This window comes from Pelmatolapia mariae, linkage group LG2, assembly GCF_036321145.2.
Source record: "Pelmatolapia mariae isolate MD_Pm_ZW linkage group LG2, Pm_UMD_F_2, whole genome shotgun sequence".
Taxonomy (NCBI): domain Eukaryota; kingdom Metazoa; phylum Chordata; class Actinopteri; order Cichliformes; family Cichlidae; genus Pelmatolapia; species Pelmatolapia mariae.
This window is the reverse complement of record NC_086228.1, coordinates 27310490-27335569: the sequence shown is the minus strand read 5'-3', so window position 1 is coordinate 27335569 and position 25080 is coordinate 27310490. Positions and strand designations below refer to the sequence as shown.

Here is a 25080-nt window from a genome sequence, read left to right as displayed (position 1 = left end):
ATGTAGCATTAAAATGACTAAATCACCTTTTTAACTACCGAAACAATAGCTATCAGATATTCATCACTTCCTGCTGTCAGTATTGATAATCTCATTTCTTCTGCTCAATTCTTTGTCATCTCATGTACATCCACATTGCACCTCGGTATACATTAGTGTTACCGCATGTTACAATGCTGTTCTCAAAGGTGTGTTGACAGTCTGTTGGATGGTGAGCGCTACATGTTTATTTCTATCCCATTGTGGCGCCAGAGAATTAAACTGAAAATGTAACTCAACTGATAACGCCACCTGGTGTTGGAGTTGCACCCCAGGAAATTTCACATTAACCAGTGCAAAGGTTTTACCAGTTACAAAGACACACGGGCTCGTTATTGACAAAGAAGAGGCGAGGCAAGTCATTGTCAATAGGTTTGTTTAATGCATTATCTGAATAATGTGGAGATACAAAGACAACAGCAAATTTAGTGGCAGGACTTCCAATACCACTGTACCTTTAACTAAAACACCACTACCAGACATTGCTTAAAACTACAAGACTCACTGTTACTGTGTTGCTCCAAGTAAAATAGCAGCTCAACAAAAAAGCCAATTAATATAGTTAAATACAAGTCCCTTTGGGAGGCAACCTACAGGGAGTAGTGCCCAAGGACTGCCACCAGTTACTCACTCGTCACCTCGCATTGCAGTTGTCACTGCAACTAAAGGCGCTTTATAATCGTATCCCGGCGTTTACACTCGCATGCATAAGAGGCAACCTGACCAAACGTGCCTAGCTGCCCAGCAAGCGTCCGTCTCTAAACCTAAAGTGAAATAAACCTATAAATCAAGCAAGAAATAGGGAACGACTCAGTGAAAAATAAACAGAAGAGGAGTGTATGCATCTACATATAAAACCTTTAAAATACCACAGAAATGCAGCATCAGGCGCACCCACCCTGGGCCCCAACAAAGTGCGGTGTGGCACAAACGGCACAGGACAAGATTAAACATAATAAAACAAAGCAAAGTTAAAACAAAACAAGGCACTAGAGGACACTGAAAACAACAACGAGAAATAACAAGACTCAACAAGATGGCAGCAGGGTACCTGTAACAAGAGAAAAGAACAGTTATCCTCTGTCCACGCTATTATTAACCAAACTGCAGACTTCATACGAGGATCGTACTAACCACTCGACTGAATTTGATCTGCAACATTAAGATCAGGGTGTGATCGTCACCATATATGGGAGAAATGAGTACCAAAAGCTAAATCAGTGAATAGGCCATTAAATGTTCACGCTGCGTTCACAGACACCATGTAGGAACAAAACATCGTCTACAAAATCTGACCCACTACACTAACATGAAACTTCAAACCAACAAACACACGGATTTGTTAGGTGGTTGTCAAATGCCAGCGAGCTCATTAATACTGGTTAGCTACTAACATTTGCAGCACTGACTCAGTAAAAATGAATAGTTGTCGTGTGTTCCCGGTGGGACTGTTGTAGTCCACAACTCATGGATGACATTAAGAAAGAAGTTCAGTTTCAAATTCAAAGAAGTGCAGTGTTGACTGACTTGTACTTTACTTTGATATTTCCTTTGCTGCTGCTTGGATATGGAATGCCAGGACTGACATAATGAATTAATTAAATACGCCATTAAATAATTAATTAAATGTGGCAATAATTATTTAATTAATTAAATGTGTCAAAAATATTTATTTAGTTAATTATTTCCAATTGTAATTAATTATTGCCACATTTAATTAATTATTTAATGGTATAATTAATTTATTATGTCAGTCCTGGCGTTCCATACTTGGACAAGTAGTATTTTGTTTGCTTTTTGTCTCAGATAAAGAAATACCATATGAAGCTTGTACAACACAGTGTATTATTGCAGATTTCATAAAGGGACTGTCTTGTCTTCATGGTTATGAATAGCTGGAGTTTAGCCATTAAGAGATTTCCCTTTCAACGCTTCATGCTGTTTGTGCTCAAAGTGGTGTCATCACTTCAGTATTTAAAAAGTGAAACATAACACCAAGTTCACATATAGATGTGTATGTGTGTGTGTGTGTGTGTGTGTCCGACCGCGTGCTTGCGTTTCCGTTTTAAGTTACACGACCTCATGTTTATCTCGTGACCTCCCGAACGGTGTTGAGCATATGTTATAAAGCTGTGAGTCAATGTGCAAAAATGCATGTAATGTGTTTAATTATAGTCACGTCCATCAGCAGTAAGATGACACTTGTACATCGATGCATCATTCTAATAATGTCTACTCTAGTATAAGGACTGACTTTCCTCAAAAAGACTGTCTACTTCTGATTTGTTACTTATCTATATTTTAATGAACATAGTTGCTATAAATCGGAAATAAATTATTGAAATCGCCATTTCAATTGCTTTTTTCTAACTGTGTGTGTGCGAGCGTTGCGGCATTTGTCTTCTTTTCTGTCTAAAAACGGTCTCAGTATTTCCTCTGCCGCTGTCCATGGTTCTGAGCCTTGTCATTTGTATTCTGTAGCTATACTTGCTGATATTTCATGTACTGTTTAGTTTATTTTCATTATAATATACCGAGAACATAATTCGCTCTTCCAATTTAGTGTATCGACGGGAGTAAACACTACCTTCATGTGATTTCTGTCTTTCTTTCTTTTTTGACTTGAAGAAGTTTTATTCAAATGCGGATGTGAAGTTAAAAAGACACATGGTGTCACTGTTGGCTGGAAGAAAAAGAACATGCAGCACTCCACCCATCATGAATTCAGTTTTTTTTTTCCATTTATCAGAAACACTAAATCCTGGGACATAGTTCTGTATAAACTGGTGTGGACTATTGGATTTCTGACTGATTTGGGATACATATGTTGTTTCGCTCTGAATAGCCAGATAAACAAGTGGAAGACGTTGTTTCATTTCAGGATGAGAGACAAAGGATTTTCAGGCCCGATCTATTGCCTTGCTACGTTTATTGTAACGATGCGCCTCGTAAGCGGGGATCTGAGTTATTCTTTTGCCGAAGAGATGAAACGCGACTTCGTTATTGGAAATATAGCTAAGGACCTCGGTATTGACCGTGGAAGTTTTTCTTCACGACAGGCCCGTGTTGATTTTGAAGGATTTCGTAAAATGTATTGCGAGATTAACATTAGTACTGGGGATTTTACTACGATGGACAGAATTGACAGAGAGAACCTTTGTGGTAAGAAACCTTCCTGTGTGTTAAAAGCAGATCTAGTTTTGGAAAATCCGTTGGAGCTTCATCGTGTAAGTCTTCATATTCAAGACATAAATGACAACTCTCCACAATTCAAAGATCATTTAATTGAAATGGAAATAAGCGAGTTAGCAGATAGGGGAAGTCGATTTCCAATAGAGCAGGCCCATGACGCAGATATAGGTCAAAATGCTGTGCAAAGGTACATCTTACAAAAGAACAACCATTTCATTTTATCAGTTGACAACAACAACGTCGATCTTGTACTGGAAAATAAACTCGATCGAGAAAAGCAAAAGGAGATTAATTTACTCATCACAGCTTTGGACGGTGGATCTCCTCAGAGATCAAGTACCGTAGTCATACACGTCACTGTGCTGGATGCTAATGATAACGCCCCAGTGTTCAGCCAGGCCGTTTATAAAGCTAGTCTGCCTGAAAACTGTCCTTTAGATACAACAGTGATTAAAGTCAGTGCCACAGATGCAGATGAAGGAGTGAATGGAGATGTAACGTATGACTTCGGTCATATATCTGACAACGATGATAAAGTTTTCTCTATTAATCCTAAAACTGGAGAAATTAAAGTGTGTGGTTTGATTGACTATGAAGAAAAAAAATCTTTTGAAATGAAAGTGCAGGCTAAAGATGCTTTAGGGTTAACATCTTATGCTAAAGTGTTAATAGATGTTATTGATAATAATGACAACTCGCCAGATATATACTTGAAGTCACTGTCAAATCCCATTCCTGAGAATGTGCCACCTGGTACAGAGGTGGGCATCATTAATGTGCAGGACAGAGACTCTGAGAATAACGGGCAGGTCCGCTGCTCCATCCAGCAGGGTGTCCCCTTTAAGTTGGTTCCGTCTATTAAAAACTATTATTCTCTGGTAACAACGGGACAACTGGACCGTGAACTAGTGTCTGATTACAACATTACAATCACTGCCACTGACGAGGGCTCTCCACCTCTGTCCTCTTCTAAAAGTGTTCAGTTATCTTTAGCTGATATCAACGACAACGCACCTGTGTTTGAGGAACAGTCGTACAGCGCATATGTGAGTGAGAATAACAAACCGGGCTCCACTTTATGTTCCGTTAGAGCTCGAGACCCCGACTGGAGACAGAATGGTACAGTGGTTTATTCTCTGTTAGCTGGTGAGGTGAACGGTGCCCCGGTGTCCTCCTATCTGTCTGTGAACGGAGACACGGGTGTGATCCACGCTGTGAGGTCGTTTGATTATGAACAGTTCAGGAGTTTTAAAGTCCACGTGATGGCCAGAGACAACGGTTCTCCACCCCTCAGCAGCAACGTGACCGTGAGTGTGTTCATCTCAGATGTGAATGACAACTCTCCTCAGATCCTGTACCCCTCCCCAGAGGGCAACTCCTTCATGACCGAGCTGGTCCCTAAAGCTGCACACGGAGGCTCTCTGGTGTCCAAAGTGATCGCGGTGGACGCGGACTCCGGACAGAACGCCTGGCTGTCCTATCATATAGTCAAATCCACTGATCCGGGACTTTTTACCATTGGTGTCCACAGCGGAGAGATCAGGACACAGCGAGACATTTCTGAATCTGACAGCATGAAACAGAACCTTGTAGTGGCAGTGAAAGATAACGGACAGCCCTCTCTGTCTGCCACCTGTTCCATGTATTTACTTATTTCTGATAACTTGGCTGAGGTACCGGAACTGAAGGATCTGTCTTATAATGAGAGCAATTCCAAACTGACCTCTTATCTGATCATCGCGCTGGTGTCTGTGTCCACGTTTTTCCTGACTTTCATTATCATCATCCTGGGTTTGAGGTTTTGTCGCAGGAGAAAGCCCAGATTGTTGTTTGATGGAGCAGTGGCCATCCCCAGCGGTTATCTCCCTCCTAATTACGCAGATGTTGATGGCACAGGAACTTTACGCAGCACTTACAATTATGATGCGTACCTGACCACAGGTTCTAGAACCAGTGACTTTAAGTTTGTGACATCATACAATGACAACACGCTGCCTGCTGACCAGACTCTGAAGAAAAGTCCATCAGGCTTTGCTGATCCATTTGACACTCTGGGTCAATCTATTGAGGTAAGACCCTCACAAATCTTTCATCTGGTTCCTACACTTTTTTTGTGTTTCTTTTTCTTTTTGTAAAATTTAATTGTAAGACCGTTGTTTATGTCTTTATCTTGCACAGGTAGTATTGTCGTTTACTATGAATTGCTTATCACATGATGAAAACTTTCTTTCAGAAATAGCGTACTGCATGTTGATCTCGACTATTTTTCTGTTTTTCTTTACTTATCGTGTAACTTACATCTTAGTTTGTTATTTGCTCGTGCTATTTTACGTGATTTTGTATGTTGTTGTTATGTGTTTTTCTGGGTCCTTGTGTTAAAAAGATTTAATGAAATAACTCACTCTTTAGCAAACTATACCGTATAAAACAATGCGGACTTATGCCATGGTTAACTTATTGTAATTGTTTGCTTTTATCAAAATAACTGATTCACACTATTGAAGAATACGTGGCTGCGCGTATAGCAGAAACACATTTTGTATCTTTGCGTGGTTGGTCCTGCCAAATCTCAAATTAACTGTCTTTGGTGCTGAAATGTTCCTCAGGGCCCCAGAGACCCACTCACTGTAATTGTTCTCTCTCTCTCTCTCTCCCTCTCTCTGTCTTTCCCTCTCTGTCGCGCGCACTCTCTCTGTAGTCGTGTTCTTTCATTTAAATCGACGTCATTTCTAGTAATTGTCTGCGACCATGGATATTATTAATAATATTGATAATAATTATAATAGACATTCGTGTTGTTACTTACGGTTTATACTGAATTCTTTGTATTTTGCCGAGCTCAGCTCTGAATATGAAGTAGTCAAGTATACCATTTTACATTTGAGTTTGATTTTTAACCTGGTATTAGCGTACGTAAAACAGTCTTAACAGAATTTTCTGTCAGGTTTATCTATGTGACCTTCAAAATAATAGCAATATCTACATACAGTTTGTTTTTCATTTCTTCTTCCTTTGACAACGATGAAGAAACATTAGCTCAATTGTATCTAGAACGTTCGGCCCGCAAATCAAATGCTCTTCAGTTCAGTTGTGTTCTGTGAACGAAGAACACAAGATGTGTTATATGATGAGCCTGTTTATAGGTTATGTGCCTGAGGTAAATGAATGACATTTTATCACATACAGCACATGTGTGTAGACATTTCTTGTTTGCCAGTATATACACTCGTTAATTGTTTGTAGTTACAAACTGATTATAAAATGGTTACTGGGGAGGTACTTGTTACCGTTCTTCATGCACAAGTGGTATGATGTTCCTTGTCATCAGTAAATCGTGAAACACTTTTTTTTTTCTTTTAGTTAGCGTTCGACGATTTCTCGTAGTTTTGGTGTTTTCAATAAGCTTGGTGTTTCAAAACACAATTCAAAGTTTATTTAACGATAAGTGAACATGACTTGTGTTTTCAGACATCGACAAACATATTTAATCACCTAGTGTGAGGATAAAAGGCAACTCGTGGTGTCGCTGTTGGCTGATAGCACACTGACACACACCACTCCACCCACTGCTAATACACAGATGTCGACTGTAATTCCCTGAGAACCAGTTACGTTTGCAGACATGTTTCACCGTGTTTCATCGTGATATTACACTTTGGATTGTTGAATCGTTTACGAATCACGTTGTTGTTTTTGCTCTGGAAAGTGCCTCAGAAGCACTGCGGTCACGTTTTTGTATCAGGATGGGAGACAAAGGATTTTCAGGGTTAGGACTGATTCTCCGCTCTGCTTTGTTTGTTGTAACGCTGCGCCTGGTTTATGGGGACCTGAGTTACTCTATTCCAGAAGAAATGAAACAAGACTATGTCATTGGAAACGTCGCGAAGGACCTCAGTGTTAATTTTGGAACCTTAGCTTCACGACAAGCCCGTGTTGATTTTGAAGGATCTCGGAAAAGGTACTGTGATATTAATATGAGAACCGGAGATTTGATCACATCGGAGAGAATTGACAGGGAAAGCCTTTGCGGGAAGAAACCTTCTTGTGTTTTAAAAGTAGATCTGGTGTTAGAAAATCCTTTGGAGCTTCACCATATAAGTCTGCATATTCAAGATGTGAACGACAATGCACCGCAATTTAACGAAAATTTGATAAGAATGGAAATAAGCGAGTCAGCAGAGAAGGGTAACCGCTTCTCAATTGAAGAGGCCCATGACGCAGATATTGGTCAAAATGCTGTGCAAAGATACAGCCTACATAAGAACGACAACTTTATTCTGGCTGTTGATAGCAATAGAGTTGAACTTGTTCTACAGAATAAACTTGATCGAGAGAAACAAAAGGAGGTGAATTTACTCCTCACAGCTTTGGACGGTGGATCTCCTCAGAGATCAGGTACCGTAGTCATACACGTCACTGTGCTGGATGCTAATGATAACGCCCCAGTGTTCAGCCAGGCCGTTTATAAAGCCAGTCTGCCTGAAAACTGTCCTTTAGATACAACAGTGATTAAAGTCAGTGCCACAGATGCAGATGAAGGAGTGAACGGAGATGTAACATATCAGTTTGGCCATGTGTCTGACAACGACATAAATGTATTTTCCATTGATTCCAAAACGGGAGAAATTAAAGTAGCTGGTGTAATTGACTATGAAGACAGAAGTTTTTTTGAAATGAGGGTAAAAGCCAAAGATGGTTTAGGACTAACATCTTATGCTAAAGTTTTAATAGATGTGACTGATGTAAATGATAATACACCATTTATATACCTGAAGACACTGTCAAATCCCATACCTGAGAATGTGCCAACTGGTACAGAGGTGGGCATCATTAATGTTCAGGATAGAGACTCTGGGAATAACGGGCAGGTCCGCTGCTCCATCCAGCAGGGTGTCCCCTTTAAATTGGTTCCGTCTATTAAAAACTATTATTCTCTGGTGAGCACAGGGCAACTGGACCGCGAGCTAGTGTCTGGTTACAACATTACAATCACTGCCACTGACGAGGGCTCTCCACCTCTGTCCTCTTCTAAAAGTGTTCAGTTATCTTTAGCTGACATCAACGACAACGCACCTGTGTTTGAGGAACAGTCGTACAATGCATATGTGAGTGAGAATAACAAACCTGGCTCCACTTTATGTTCCGTTAGTGCTCGAGACCCCGACTGGAGACAGAACGGTACAGTGGTTTATTCTCTGTTAGCTGGTGAGGTGAACGGTGCCCCGGTGTCCTCATATCTGTCTGTGAACGGAGACACGGGTGTGATCCACGCTGTGAGGTCGTTTGATTATGAACAGTTCAGGAATTTTAAAGTCCACGTGATGGCCAGAGACAATGGTTCTCCTCCTCTCAGCAGCAACGTGACCGTGAGTGTGTTCATCTCAGATGTGAATGACAACTCTCCTCAGATCCTGTACCCCTCCCCGGAGGGCAACTCCTTCATGACCGAGCTGGTCCCCAAAGCTGCACACGGAGGCTCTCTGGTGTCCAAAGTGATCGCGGTGGACGCCGACTCCGGACAGAACGCCTGGCTGTCCTATCATATAGTCAAATCCACTGATCCGGGACTTTTTACCATTGGTGTCCACAGCGGAGAGATCAGGACACAGCGGGACATTTCTGAATCTGACAGCATGAAACAGAACCTTGTAGTGGCAGTGAAAGATAACGGACAGCCCTCTCTGTCTGCCTCCTGTTCCATGTATTTACTTATTTCTGATAACTTGGCTGAGGTGCCAGAACTGAAGGATCTGTCTTATGATGAGAAGAATTCCAAACTGACCTCTTATCTGATCATCGCGCTGGTGTCTGTGTCCACGTTTTTTCTGACTTTCATCATCATCATCCTGGGTTTGAGGTTTTGTCGCAGGAGAAAGCCCAGACTGTTATTTGATGGAGCAGTAGCCATCCCCAGCGGTTATCTCCCTCCTAATTACGCAGATGTTGATGGCACAGGAACTTTACGCAGCACTTACAACTATGACGCGTACCTGACCACAGGTTCTAGAACTAGTGACTTTAAGTTTGTGACATCATACAATGACAACACGCTGCCTGCTGACCAGACTCTGAAGAAAAGTTCATCAGATTTTGCTGATGCATTTGAAGAATCAGATGGGTCTGTAGAGGTATGACTTCTTTATTGGCGTTTTATGTCACTATCATGCATTTTAATTTTCTCTTTGAACTATGAACTTCAGCACGTTTATTAAAAGCTGCAATTCATTGCATAATAGAAAGATTTAAGGGAATGATAATTAAAAAAACCATTTGGCTATAGAAATGGAAAAAGAATTCACTTTATTTGTCAGGTTTTCCTTTTTCGAAGTCCAGAATTAGAAATGACCTTTTACCATTTGAAAGGATGTAGAGAGACTCCAAAGTGATGGAGTCTTTCTCTTGCATTATATGGTTAGTACAAGTTAGTAATAGATATCAAAAGCACAAAATTCTATGCGGAAAATATTGATGATATATGAACTATCATAACTCAGATTGACATGTTAATGTCCAAATTGCTGTTTGTTTGGTATTCTGAGGTTCTTAACTTAACAAATTAAAAAACAACAAAGTAACAAACACTCACCTTGGCATGGACTTCATAACCTTCCACCAGGTTGAAAAAGTGCTATCACCCTGTCCTTTCAGAGATTCACTTACAGTACAAGGATCCTTGCTGTCTTTAAAATTACGGTATTATTCAGACGGTAATTCTCAATAGTAATCATGGGTTATTTCCTTTCCAAGGAGGTTACATTTGCCCGTACTGATAAATGGACCCCGATGAATTAGGAAAACACTTGATTAAGCTCAATATTGTCATTCATTTTATTTGTCTGATTAATATTTGCGCTGGCTTGTGATTTTTCTTATTGCATAATTGAGTTTGTGGATGATATTTAAAGCTTCTTAATTTGATTTTTCGTGTTTTTATACTTCTTACTCTACCCGAAGATGAGTGCTTATGTTTGTATTTACTCTACTTATGCATTTTCCATTTTTTAGGGAGAATGCGCACCAGTGAAATGGTAATTGAACGTGGACGTTACTGGGACTACTAATTTTCTTTAGTAATGAATGTTTTGACCAGTCGAAAATGTTGCATACCCAGATCGGTATTAAAATATAAATTGACAATACGTTTAGCTGTAACCCCCGCCCCCCCTTTTTAAGTAGTGTGCTGTGTGTGCTGTGGTCATAAAGGAAACAAATGCGTTGTCTGCAAGTTAAATATTTCACGTGCAGACAATGCATTTGAACTCAGAGAGTCGCTGTTTACCAGCAGTGGAAACATACCTCCACCCATAGCTCTTGGTTTGTTAGTGTTAATGCAGTCTTATCATTGTCAAACTGTCCCTTTGGGTGTGCTTTTGTCCACCATTCTCTGGAAATATTTTTCGATTATAACTGGTGTTAAAAGAGCGCACTTGTTTTCGCAGTGATACAGTTTGGACTGTTAAACGTTTTCGAGTGTTTTTCTTTGTATTTTTTGTCCAAAGATGGCACACAGTAGAAATTCGGTGGCGGGCCTGCTATACAGCTTTGCTTTCTTTCTTCAATCCCTTCACTTCGGCTATGGAGATGTGAGCTATTCTTTTCCCGAGGAAATGAAGACCGGATCTGTCATAGGAAATGTAGCAAGGGACCTCGGACTGAACGTGGGGGAATTATCTGTTCGAAAGGCCCGCATTGACAGCGATCTGAACCGTAAACGGCATTGTGACATAAATCCAAGCACTGGCGATTTAATTGCAGGTGAGAGGATTGATAGAGAGGCTCTTTGTGGCGAAAAGGCATCTTGCATCCTCAAATCTGAATTGGTCTTAGAGGCACCACTTGAGTTGCATCGAATTTCATTACAAATACAAGATATCAATGACAATCAACCTGTTTTTGCGAAAGATGAAATAAAAATAGAAATCAATGAATTGGCTGTAAAGGGATCTCGTTTCCGTATTTTGGAAGCACACGATCTCGATATTGGACAAAACGCTGTTCAAAGATATGTGTTGCAGACTAACAGTTATCTAGTGCTGAAAATGCAGACTAAATTAGATGGAGGCAAATTTGCTGAACTAGTGTTGCAAAAGGAATTAGATCGCGAGGAACAGCGGGAATTCCGATTACTGCTTACTGCATTGGATGGGGGCAATCCTAAAAGAAGTGGCACGACTACCGTGCATGTAATTGTATTAGACGCAAACGATAACGCTCCGGTTTTTAGTCAAGCTGTGTATAAAGCCAGTCTTCCTGAAAATTCTCCTCTATATACTGTAGTGGCTAAAGTGGCTGCAACTGATGCAGATGAAGGTCTAAATGGTAAGGTGACTTATGAGCTGAGTCGTATATCAGAGACTGGTAGCAGAGCATTTGATTTAAATCACATCACAGGAGAAATAAAAGTCATCGGACCTTTGGATTTTGAAGAACAGTCCGTGTATGAGATGCGTGTAGATGCTAAAGACGGATATGGTCTTACCTCAGACTCAAAAGTAATAATTGAGCTGTCAGATGTAAATGACAACCCACCTGGGATTAGTTTAAAATCACTATCTAACTTCATACCTGAGAACGCGTCACCTGGTACAGAGGTGGGAATCATTAACGTGCAGGACAGAGACTCTGAGAATAACGGACAGGTCCGCTGCTCCATCCAGCAGGGTGTCCCCTTTAAGTTGGTTCCATCTATTAAAAACTATTATTCTCTGGTGACCGCAGGACAACTGGACCGCGAACTAGTGTCTGATTACAACATTACAATCACTGCCACTGACGAGGGCTCTCCACCTCTGTCCTCTTCTAAAAGTGTTCAGTTATCTGTAGCTGACATCAACGACAACCCACCTGTGTTTGAGGAACAGTCGTACAGCGCATATGTGAGTGAGAATAACAAACCTGGCTCCACTTTATGTTCCGTTAGTGCTCGAGACCCCGACTGGAGACAGAACGGTACAGTGGTTTATTCTCTGTTAGCTGCTGAGGTGAACGGTGCCCCGGTGTCCTCCTATCTGTCTGTGAACGGAGACACGGGTGTGATCCACGCTGTGAGGTCGTTTGATTATGAACAGTTCAGGAATTTTAAAGTCCACGTGATGGCCAGAGACAACGGTTCTCCTCCTCTCAGCAGCAACGTGACCGTGAGTGTGTTAATCTCAGATGTGAATGACAACTCTCCTCAGATCCTGTACCCATCCCCAGAGGGCAACTCCTTCATGACCGAGCTGGTCCCCAAAGCTGCACACGGAGGCTCACTGGTGTCCAAAGTGATCGCGGTGGACGCAGACTCTGGACAGAACGCCTGGCTGTCCTATCATATAGTGAAATCCACTGATCCGGGACTTTTTACTATTGGTGTCCACAGCGGAGAGATCAGGACACAGCGGGACATTTCTGAATCTGACAGCATGAAACAGAACCTTGTAGTGGCAGTGAAAGATAACGGACAGCCCTCTCTGTCTGCCTCCTGTTCCATGTATTTACTTATTTCTGATAACTTGGCTGAGGTGCCAGAACTGAAGGATCTGTCTTATAATGAGAGCAATTCCAAACTGACCTCTTATCTGATCATCGCGCTGGTGTCTGTGTCCACGTTTTTCCTGACTTTCATTATCATCATCCTGGGTTTGAGGTTTTGTCGCAGGAGAAAGCCCAGACTGTTGTTTGATGGAGCAGTGGCCATCCCCAGCGGTTATCTCCCTCCTAATTACGCAGATGTTGATGGCACAGGAACTTTACGCAGCACTTACAATTATGATGCGTACCTGACCACAGGTTCTAGAACCAGTGACTTTAAGTTTGTGACATCATACAATGACAACACGCTGCCCGCTGACCAGACTCTGAAGAAAAGCCCATCAGACTTTGCTGAAATGTTTGATAATCCAGATGAGTCTGTAGAGGTAGGACACTTTTTTTTCTTTTTAAAAAATCTAATTTAACGTTGCAGTGTAATGTTATGCACTTCAGCTTCTTTCTTCTCAGTTTTTAAATCTGTTAGAGGTGTTGATTCATATGAAGGCATTCACTGTCACGCATTTTCTTGATATTCCTTTTTTTGGCACAGCCCTTTTGAAGTGAGTGATGTGTACGTTTTGTTTCCAAATGTCACAGTTAAGCAGTTATTTTACTGGCTTTTGCCATTTTAAAAAAATATTAAATGATTACAAAAATATTTTACGATAATTACTTGTCTGCAACTAGTTGAGTTATAACTTTAGTCATGTTTAAGTGAAAATTGTAAGTCATCACAAATTGACATTCTGAAATACTGAGTGGTCAATAACATTTATCAATTCAATTATCAGTTAATTCTCTCTAGGACAGTGTGCCTAAGGAGTCCGTTGCTTGCTGTTAGATATGAAGTTCCACTAGTCAGTTTGATATTTTGAATGATGTAATTGGTGTAATCACGAGCTCGTTAAACTTGTACTTGTGCTACAGAGGAAATGTTTTAAAAATAATTTTAGTACATTTATAGCAACTGTTGTTAAGTGGTGTTCACTAACTACGTTTAACACACGTCACATTTACTTAATTGATGGAAAAATAAGCAAATTCTCTCTCAAATTTCAAGAACACTTAGAATATTGATTAGTTTTGTCCGTGGAAATTGTGTGTCTACTGCAAACGCCTATTAGATGTTGTAGTTCCAGGCGTTTTCTAATCATCAAACAATAGACTAAATAAAATTATTCTTTTATTCTTCGTTAAAAATGTCTTTCACTCATTTTCTATGCCTTATGATTAAACACCCTTTTTTTCTTTTGCGGGACTTAAGATTCTCCAATAAATATTCGTTTTTTAAAACTATAGGACTAGTGTTATTTTAATGTGTTTTTAGAAAAGTCCATCATGTTGTCACTTTCAGAAAATTTAAATGAGGGAACTATGTATGCCTTTTCCTCACCCTTGAAGCGCTGTCTGAGGTGCTGAATGAAACTTTGTGTTTTTTTTGTACTTTAACACAAAATCCAAGTCCAAACTTGCAGGAAAAAGCGGTTTCTTTTGTGAATTAAAATTGGCAACAAAACGATTACGGTGGTCGTTGTGGCTGTAACTGTGGCATTTTATACTAGCTTATAACATGTTTATTTGTAATATCTCAAATTAACTCACAGCGTCGCTGCTCACTAGCAGATATGAAGAGGTTCAATTCCCCACCCACTACCAACGAAGATATTAGTCTAAAACTAGAGCTACCATTGTTGTAGTCGCGGTATACGCTGTTTTATCACTTTGTGTAATATTCCCAGCGGAAGGGGCATTTTTGTATTCGTGTCTTTTTTGGGTGAAAAAATGGCCCTAAAAAAACAAGCCTCGTTCTGTTTTGTGTTCGGCTTTGCTCTGTTTTTCGAGATAACCGCTGCAGACCTCAGCTATTCTGCACCGGAGGAGATGAGACCGGGATCCATTGTTGGGAATATTGCCAAGGATCTCGGCCTGGAAGTAGCAAAATTGTTCACTCGTAAAGCCCGGATTGATACAGAGGAAAACTACCAGCATTACTGCGACATTGACCTCAAGACTGGAAATTTTGTCATCAGGGAGAAGATTGACAGGGAGGAGCTGTGCGGGGAGAGGGTTTCGTGCATGCTTAAATTTGAATTAGTCGTGGAGAGCCCTTTGGAGCTGCACCGTATTTCACTGCTTATTCTGGATGTAAACGACAATTCACCTGTTTTCCCTAAAGATACAGTTAAGTTGGAAATAAGAGAATCAGCAGTTAAAGGAGCTCGATACCGCGTTAATGAAGCACATGATGCAGATATTGGGCAGAACGCAGTCAAACAATACAGTTTACAAAAGAATGACCATTTTGTTTTATCTGTTCGAGAAGATGCTGGTGGGACTAAGAGCGTCGAGCTGGTGCTAGATAAAGAGCTAGACCGCGAAAAGGAGCACGATTTAAATTTCATCCTGACTGCAGTCGATGGTGGGAATCCACAGAGGTCAGGAAGTGCCGTTATACACGTTACTGTCTTGGATGCTAACGATAACGCGCCAGTGTTTGACCAGGCCGTTTACAAAGCCAATCTACCTGAAAATTCAAATCTTAACACTTTAGTTGTAATTGTAAGCGCAACTGATGCAGATGAGGGGGTGAACGGGGAGGTGTCGTACGAATTTAATCGCATCACAGAAAGAGCTAAAAAGGTTTTTTCACTGGACAGTAAAACAGGAGAGATAAAAGTCACAGGAATGCCTGATTTTGAGACAAAATCAAAATATGAGATGCGTATAGAGGCCAAAGATGGTTATGGGCTTTCATCCGACGCTAAAGTAATGATCGATATCACCGATGTTAATGACAATGCACCAGTAATATATATAAAGTCACTGATGAACCCCGCTGCAGAGAACGTGCCAACTGGTACAGAGGTGGGCATCATTAACGTGCAGGACAGAGACTCTGAGAATAACGGGCAGGTCCGCTGCTCCATCCAGCAGGGTGTCCCTTTTAAGTTGGTTCCGTCTATTAAAAACTATTATTCTCTGGTCACCACAGGACAACTGGACCGTGAACTAGTATCTGATTACAACATTACAATCACTGCCACTGACGAGGGCTCTCCACCTCTATCCTCTTCTAAATGTGTTCAGTTATCTGTAGCTGACATCAACGACAACCCACCTGTGTTTGAGGAACAGTCGTACAGCGCATATGTGAGTGAGAATAACAAACCGGGCTCCACTTTATGTTCCGTTAGTGCTCGAGACCCCGACTGGAGACAGAATGGTACAGTGGTTTATTCTCTGTTAGCTGGTGAGGTGAACGGTGCCCCGGTGTCCTCCTATCTGTCTGTGAACGGAGACACGGGTGTGATCCACGCTGTGAGGTCGTTTGATTATGAACAGTTTAGGAGTTTTAAAGTCCACGTGATGGCCAGAGACAACGGTTCTCCTCCTCTCAGCAGCAACGTGACCGTGAGTGTGTTCATCTCAGATATGAATGACAACTCTCCTCAAATCCTGTACCCCTCCCCGGAGGGCAACTCCTTGATGACCGAGCTGGTCCCCAAAGCTGCACACGGAGGCTCTCTGGTGTCCAAAGTGATCGCGGTGGACGCGGACTCCGGACAGAACGCCTGGCTGTCCTATCATATAGTCAAATCCACTGATCCGGGACTTTTTACCATTGGTGTCCACAGCGGAGAGATCAGGACACAGCGGGACATTTCTGAATCTGACAGCATGAAACAGAACCTTGTAGTGGCAGTGAAAGATAACGGACAGCCCTCTCTGTCTGCCACCTGTTCCATGTATTTACTTATTTCTGATAACTTGGCTGAGTTGCCAGAACTGAAGGATCTGTCTTATAATGAGAGCAATTCCAAACTGACCTCTTATCTGATTATCGCGCTGGTGTCTGTGTCCACGTTTTTCCTGACTTTCATCATCATTATCCTGGGTTTGAGGTTTTGTCGCAGGAGAAAGCCCAGACTGTTGTTTGATGGAGCAGTTGCCATTCCGAGCGGTTATCTCCCTCCTAATTACGCAGATGTTGATGGCACAGGAACTTTACGCAGCACTTACAATTATGACGCGTACCTGACCACAGGTTCTAGAACCAGTGACTTTAAGTTTGTGACATCATACAATGACAACACGCTGCCCGCTGAACAGACTCTGAAGAAAAGTCCATCAGATTTTCTGGAGGCGTTTGGGGAGTCGGACGACCCTCCCCAGGTAAGAAAAGACTTAAATAAGCTTCTTTCTGACAAACGTGTGATGTCAATCTCTACACGGTATTTGCCAATTTCGAGAAACCGTCTATTTCAGCTACATTTTTTTATTGCTATTATATCAAATGTTCTTAACTAACATTTATCAAATGAAAACATTTAGTTCACACCCCATTCACAATTAACTTGCCAGAACATATTGTCAGAAAATACTCAACAATTATTATTATACTTTTAATCTTCTTCTGCACTATTTTTTTTTTTTTTAATTAAGTCTCAAGTTACATGACGGAGGTTGTAAATGAAATTGCCGCCAGTGACACTTGATTTGTCTTTTACAGCTGAAGTTTCACAGTTAGCCCTGTTTTAACTTATGCATCCCATGTTCCAGTCAGAAATTACTAATTACTACTTTGTTTTGTATTTACTTTCTGTATATTTTATGTTTTAACTTATCACATTTTACAACAATAGAATGCAGACCTTAAAGATGTACAGTACTGTCTTATGAGCATAAATAAGTTTTTCTGCCATCAACCCTTATTTCTTATCTATCAGATCAGTTTTCTTTTAGGTGTTGTTGCTCCACTGGCATCAATTTATTGTTTTATCTAATAACTTAGTATGTTATATGTCAATTAGAAATAGTGGAATTATATTGTTTTGCCTTCCTAATATTTTTCTCATTGAAAGATGAAAAAGTTTAACTGTCTACTTACTTTTTAGAACCCCATCCCTTCTTTAAGATGTTACTTGTTTTCCTTTCAGCAATGGATCATCTTCAGATTGATTATTATTGCACTCTCAGTAGATAATTATCTGAGTAATAACTCACTTTGAACACATACCGTAAGGCCATAAACAGACATAACAAAAGCCAACAGGATTTACCCAGAAAGTTTTAGCTCATCTGTTTATGGAGAAATGTTAAAAACAATAGTCATTGTGCTTTCAGAGGAGCATCATTGGTTAATACAAGTATATTGTGTTTCTTTTTTGGCAAGTCTGCTAAAATGGCCCTATAGCTACATGCATCCCTTGAATAGTTTGATTCCAAGTTAGTACAGTATTCCAAGTTTATTAAAGTTATGTATTAACTGCGACCAACAGTAATGTGCATGCTCTTTGGACTAGAGGTGCTGCCATATGACTAGTGATTAGTTACTTTGACTTTTCTTCATTTAAAATGTTGTAATATACTGACAAAGACTGTATTTTTCTTTTATACAAACTGAGCGTAAGGACTCTTTTGAGTAGACTCTGTCCATGGTGCTGAACACTTAGAAGGCGACCATATGGAAAGTAGTTTGGAGACAAATTTTACATGCTGCTATTTTCATTAAAATGTACTTGCAGAGAAAATATTAAGTTTAATCGCAGTTTAAGCTAAATAACACAATATTGCAATTTTGTAGATAAATGCTAAATACTGCGTTCACTGGCGTTAAAACAACGTTATAAGTGTGCACTGCAACATGGTTTTACTTACTTCCATCACAGCACTTAACAGATTCTTTGATCCTAGCAGAAACTGTGGCTGTAGTTACTTGCTTTAATGAAATTAATACAATTTAATATATTAAGGTGCTTAATTGTGTTTTTATGGGAAATAGTTGCATTACGTCATTAACCTGTCAATCTGGTATTTTACCAGATGTTCTGTCTGAAATGAACACATCGTGTCGCTGTCTACCAGATTACTTTGAAACACTGTAACGTCAACGCCATCGTCTCCACCCATTGTTCCTACGCTTTGTGTTGGAAGGAACCATTGGATTGCAGTGCTGATTTCTGTATTTGGATTCTTTTAATTCACTCCATCGCAAACGCGTTCGAGAGGTGAACTAACTCCGTTAAATCTTTTCTTTGCTGGCAGATGTTTCTGTTTTGTAATTATGGAATACCGTGGATTTTTAGAGCCTGGCCTGATTACCCTCTTTGTCGTCTGTATACTTGCGCTGCAATCCGTGTGTACTGAAGTAAGCTATTCTATCCAAGAGGAGCTGAAACCAGGAACTGTCTTTGGAAATATAGCTAAGGATCTCGGTCTGGATATTACTACATTGTCATCTCGCAAGGCCCGTGTGGACGCAGAAGGAGATAACGAACGATTTTGTGCCGTTAGTTTACAAACGGGAGATTTGAGCGTTGCAGAGCAGCTTGACAGAGAGAGTCTTTGTGGCACGAAACCGTCATGCATTTTAATTCAGGAACTTGTACTGGAGAATCCTTTAGAACTACATCGTATAAATCTACATGTTCAAGATATAAACGACAACTCTCCACAATTCAAAAGAAATTCAATTAAAATGGAAATAAGGGAGTCAGCAGAAAGGGGGACTCGTTTCCGAATAGAGGGCGCGCACGATGCGGATATAGGCAAAAATTCTGTTCAGAGGTACAGTCTACAAAAAAATGATAACTTTATTTTAATGGTTGATGCAAACAACGTGGAGCTTGTTCTTGATCACAAACTCGACAGAGAAACACAGCGAGAGATTAATTTACCTCTCACAGCTGTTGATGGTGGTTCACCACAGAGATCAAGCACTGTTATGATACATGTCACCGTACTGGATGCTAATGATAATGCTCCAGTATTCAGCCAAGCCGTCTATAAAGCCAGCATACCCGAAAACTCTCCTCTTAATACTGTAGTGGTTAGAGTCAGCGCTACAGATGCTGATGAGGGAGTGAATGGCGAGGTGTCCTATGACTTTGGCCATGTGTCAGATATCGATGAAAAGGTGTTTTCTATTGATTTTAAAACTGGTGAAATCAGAGTAATTGGTACAACTGATTTTGAGAAAAAGAATGCATTTGAACTGCCAGTCATAGCCAATGACGGTCTGGGATTAAGTTCGTCTGCAAAAGTTTACATAGAGCTAACTGATGAAAATGATAACGCCCCTGTAGTTTATTTAAAATCACTGTCTAATCCCATACCCGAGAACGCCCCACCTGGTACAGAGGTGGGCATCATTAACGTGCAGGACAGAGATTCTGAGAATAACCGACAGGTCCGTTGCTCCATCCAGCAGGGTGTCCCCTTTAAGTTGGTTCCTTCTATTAAAAACTATTATTCTCTGGTGACCACAGGACAACTGGACCGCGAACTAGTGTCTGATTACAACATTACAATCACTGCCACTGACGAGGGCTCTCCACCTCTGTCCTCCTCTAAATGTGTTCAGTTATCTGTAGCTGACATCAACGACAACCCACCTGTGTTTGAGGAACAGTCGTACAGCGCATATGTGAGTGAGAATAACAAACCGGGCTCCACTTTATGTTCCGTTAGTGCTCGAGACCCTGACTGGAGACAGAATGGTACAGTGGTTTATTCTCTGTTAGCTGGTGAGGTGAACGGTGCCCCGGTGTCCTCCTATCTGTCTGTGAACGGAGACACGGGTGTGATCCACGCTGTGAGGTCGTTTGATTATGAACAGTTCAGGAATTTTAAAGTCCACGTGATGGCCAGAGACAACGGTTCTCCTCCTCTCAGCAGTAACGTGACCGTGAGTGTGTTCATCTCAGATGTGAATGACAACTCTCCTCAGATCCTGTACCCCTCCCCGGAGGGCAACTCCTTCATGACCGAGCTGGTCCCCAAAGCTGCACACGGAGGCTCTCTGGTGTCCAAAGTGATCGCGGTGGACGCGGACTCCGGACAGAACGCCTGGCTGTCCTATCAAATAGTCAAATCCACTGATCCGGGACTTTTTACCATTGGTGTCCACAGCGGAGAGATCAGGACACAGCGGGACATTTCTGACTCTGACAGCATGAAACAGAACCTTGTAGTGGCAGTGAAAGATAATGGACAGCCCTCTCTGTCTGCCACCTGTTCCATGTATTTACTTATTTCTGATAACTTGGCTGAGTTGCCAGAACTGAAGGATCTGTCTTATAATGAGAGCAATTCCAAACTGACCTCTTATCTGATCATCGCGCTGGTGTCTGTGTCCACGTTTTTTCTGACTTTCATCATCATCATCCTGGGTTTGAAGTTTTGTCGCAGGAGAAAGCCCAGACTGTTGTTTGATGGAGCAGTTGCCATCCCTAGTGGTTATCCCCCTCCTAATTACGCAGATGTTGATGGCACAGGAACTTTACGCAGTGCTTACAACTATGACGCGTACCTGACCACAGGTTCAAGAACCAGTGACTTTAAGTTTGTGACATCATACAATGACAACACGCTGCCCGCTGACCAGACTCAGAAGAAAAGTCCATCAGATTTTCTGGAGGCTTTTGGGGAGTCTGAAGACCCTACCCAGGTAAGAATACCACGTTGACGCCGTTACACCTACGTCATGCAAAAACTTTCAACCTGACTACTTCGGAAACACATCTTCGGTGTTATTTTCTTCTAATCAAATTAACTATTTTCATAAAAACTTTTTTTCATATATGAAAATATTGTATATTACTGTACGCATGAACTTGAGTTAGTAAAGCTCCCAATAACATCATTAACCGAGAATTTTACTACAAATTCGTCGTTTTTGTTTTAATATCAGTTCATGTCATTGGCCCGATTTCAACTGAATGAACATATTAATTAATTAATTAATTAAAAGGAAACAAAAAAAAAAAATCACAGAGATAAACGATACGTAATCCGTCAGATTGAATACTGGATTTTTCACTGTGAATGTTCCTAAGGTTCAACTCTTAGTTTGGTAGAGTGAATACCTGTAAAGGTTTGCCTTCATACATCATAAAACTCCGTTCTGTTTGTTGTGATTATTATTAGAATTTTGTCTTGAATTTACTCACAGTCAAATATGTTGTGTTAATTATTCAACGAAATTCTGCAGCTGGATTTACCCATTCTTTAAAAATAAATAAATAAATTAAGCAAAACAAAAAACAAAAAACTTTGCAGAATAATTTAATATAATAATGAGAAAAAAATATTTTTTCCTTAATAATAGTTTCGACTTTTGTTACAGAGCTGAATTGGGTATTCAGCAACTCTTTCTTTTAGGCGGAATCTTTGCTTGGATGTTGTTTCAGGTTGACGCTTTCAGTTATGAGTTTTTACAGGTTTTTGCTCAATTACATTTATAAACAAGAAATGCATGTTTGTAGCAACAGTATCATACAATCTAGTACTACATTTTATTGCTAACGTACCGTGGGGTAGATGGCATTGAACAGATAAAACAGAACCGAATTAATCAATAGAAAGCGCCTTTTGTCGTCTGTCATTCTTCTTGGGATGAAGTCTCTTTCGATTAGCTAAGTTTCTTGCTTTTCGTCAACTTGAGGCTATTTTGTAATCCTTTTAGGATGCAGCGAGTGTCGCTGTCTACCAATCGAAAATTGTAAAACAGGCTACAGATGAGACAATCAAGCGTCTCCACCCACAGTGTTAAAGCTTATTGTTTGCCACTGCACTGTACTCCTTGAATTACTCGCACATGAACACATGATTTTGTGTTTCTGAGGAATGCTGACCACCTCCTTCTTTTTCATTCAGTTTATTTTTTGAGTGATGGCATATTTCGTGTTTTCGGTGAACCTTGTCTGCTCTTTCATGTGTTTTCTTCTGGCAGTAGAGCTGTGTTGTGGCGATGTGAGCTATTCTTTCCCCGAGGAAATGAAACACGGATCGGTGATTGGAAACATAGCCAATGACCTTGGGCTTCAAGTAAGCAGTCTTTCCGCTCGGAAGGCTCGGATTGCTCTCGAAGGAAACCGTAAACGTTACTGCGAGATAAACGTTGATGCTGGAGAACTGGTTGTTGGTGATCGGATTGATCGAGAGGAGCTATGTGGAGCTAAGGTTTCTTGCAATTTAAAATGTGAACTAGTACTCGAAGATCCACTCGAATCGCACCGGATATCTTTGCAAATTCAGGATGTAAATGACAATCCACCAGTTTTTGTTAAAGACGTCGTTAAATTGGATATTGGTGAATTAGCTCCGAAAGGTTCTCGCTACAGAATAAATGCAGCACGCGATGCAGACATCGGACAAAATGCTGTTCAGAATTACATTTTGCAAAAGAATAATTATTTTGCTCTGAACGTACTAACGAATGCCGTCGGCACAAAATACAGCGAGTTAGTTTTAGACAGGGAATTAGATCGCGAAGAGCAGCAAGATGTGGCTTTATTGCTGACAGCCGTCGATGGTGGTAATCCTCCGAAATCAGGCACAGCAGTCATTAAAATCACCGTACTGGATGCTAATGATAACGCCCCAGTTTTCACTCATACAATCTATGAGGCTTCTCTTCCTGAAAACTCCCCTATAGATACAGTAGTTGCAACAGTGAGTGCTACAGATGCAGATGAAGGAGTTAATGGTGAAGTAACATATGAATTCAGCGGAATAAGTGATATAGCAAAGGAAATATTTTCTTTAAATGAAAATACCGGAGAAATTATACTCGCAAGAAATGTTGATTATGAAGAAGAGTCGAAGTTTGAAATGCTAATTGAAGGGAAAGATGGTTATGGCCTTTCTACAGAAACAAAAGTTGTAATAGATATAACTGACGTCAATGATAACGCCCCAGTCATCCATATCAGTTCGTTATCAAACCGCATACCCGAGAGCATATCATCGGGTGCAGAGGTGGGCATCATTCATGTGCAGGATGCAGACTCTGGGAAAAATCAACAGGTCCGCTGCTCCATCCAGCAGGGTGTCCCCTTCAAGTTGGTTCCTTCTATTAAAAACTATTATTCTCTGGTCACCACAGGACAACTGGACCGTGAACTAGTGTCTGATTACAACATTACAATCACTGCCACTGACGAGGGCTCTCCACCTCTTTCCTCCTCTAAAAATGTTCAGTTATCTGTAGCTGACATCAACGACAACCCACCTGTGTTTGAGGAACAGTCGTACAACGCATATGTGAGTGAGAATAACAAACCGGGCTCCACTTTATGTTCCGTTAGTGCTCGAGACCCTGACTGGAGACAGAACGGTACAGTGGTTTATTCTCTGTTAACTGGTGAGGTGAACGGTGCCCCGGTGTCCTCCTATCTGTCTGTGAACGGAGACACGGGTGTGATCCACGCTGTGAGGTCGTTTGATTATGAACAGTTAAGTAGTTTTAAAGTCAACGTGATGGCCAGAGACAACGGTTCTCCTCCTCTCAGCAGCAACGTGACCGTGAGTGTGTTCATCTCAGATGTGAATGACAACTCTCCTCAGATCCTGTACCCCTCCCCAGAGGGCAACTCCTTCATGACCGAGCTGGTCCCCAAAGCTGCAAACGGAGGCTCTCTGGTGTCCAAAGTGATCGCGGTGGACGCCGACTCCGGACAGAACGCCTGGCTGTCCTATCATATAGTCAAATCCACTGATCCGGGACTTTTTACCATTGGTGTCCACAGCGGAGAGATCAGGACACAGCGGGACATTTCTGAATCTGACAGCATGAAACAGAACCTTGTAGTGGCAGTGAAAGATAACGGACAGCCCTCTCTGTCTGCCACCTGTTCCATGTATTTACTTATTTCTGATAACTTGGCTGAGGTGCCAGAACTGAAGGATCTGTCTTATAATGAGAGCAATTCCAAACTGACCTCTTATCTGATCATCGCGCTGGTGTCTGTGTCCACGTTTTTCCTGACTTTCATCATCATTATCCTGGGTTTGAGGTTTTGTCGCAGGAGAAAGCCCAGACTGTTGTTTGATGGAGCAGTTGCCATCCCCAGCGGTTATCTCCCTCCTAATTACGCAGATGTTGATGGCACAGGAACTTTACGCAGCACTTACAATTACGACGCGTACCTGACCACAGGTTCAAGAACCAGTGACTTTAAGTTTGTGACATCATACAATGACAACACGCTGCCTGCTGACCAGACTCTGAAGAAAAGTCCATCAGACTTTTTTAAAACTATTCAAGATTCTTTGGACCCCCTGGAGGTAGGCTTTGTGCTTTTGAATCCGAATTAAGTAACTTGTTCATGTTCCTCAGTGTTCAGCAAATTGGTATCAATAGTGTTGAAAGTCTATAATATTCCACTGTTAATATGCTAATTTATTTATTTATTTATTTATTTTTAAATAGGGCTGATACAGAAACAAAAACAAAAAAATGTCTTTACTTTGAACTGGCCTTGAAACTTAACGGCCAGTTTCAAACTTTCAGTTATTCTTTTGTGTTTTTTAAAATGGGGAAAAAATTAGGAA

The 25080-nt window shown here is 41.0% G+C and overlaps 2 protein-coding genes across 13 annotated transcripts in view; both read left to right on the top strand.

Annotated features, from left to right (window-relative positions):
- The window catches only part of LOC134644348 (protocadherin gamma-C5-like), a 306637-nt gene that overhangs the window by 12730 nt on the left and 268827 nt on the right, over positions 1-25080 (top strand). For 2 of the 12 annotated variants that reach the window (XM_063497668.1, XM_065469908.1), the window contains exon 1: positions 2806-5300. The exons of 5 other annotated variants lie outside the window; for them this stretch is intronic. In XM_063497668.1, the coding sequence (XP_063353738.1) occupies positions 2922-5300 (2379 nt within the window). In that variant the 5' untranslated portion in view covers positions 2806-2921. Of the gene's footprint in view, positions 1-2805; positions 5301-14449; positions 16918-18677; positions 21194-22330; positions 24814-25080 lie in introns of those variants that run through there. 5 more of the 12 variants (XM_063497491.1, XM_063497622.1, XM_063497534.1 and 2 more) reach the window with 5 other exon arrangements.
- On the top strand, positions 6834-9365 carry LOC134644655 (protocadherin gamma-A11-like). Its single transcript, XM_063497739.1, has one exon. The coding sequence runs from the start codon at positions 6975-6977 to the stop codon at positions 9363-9365; it is 2391 nt and encodes a 796-aa protein (XP_063353809.1). The 5' UTR covers positions 6834-6974.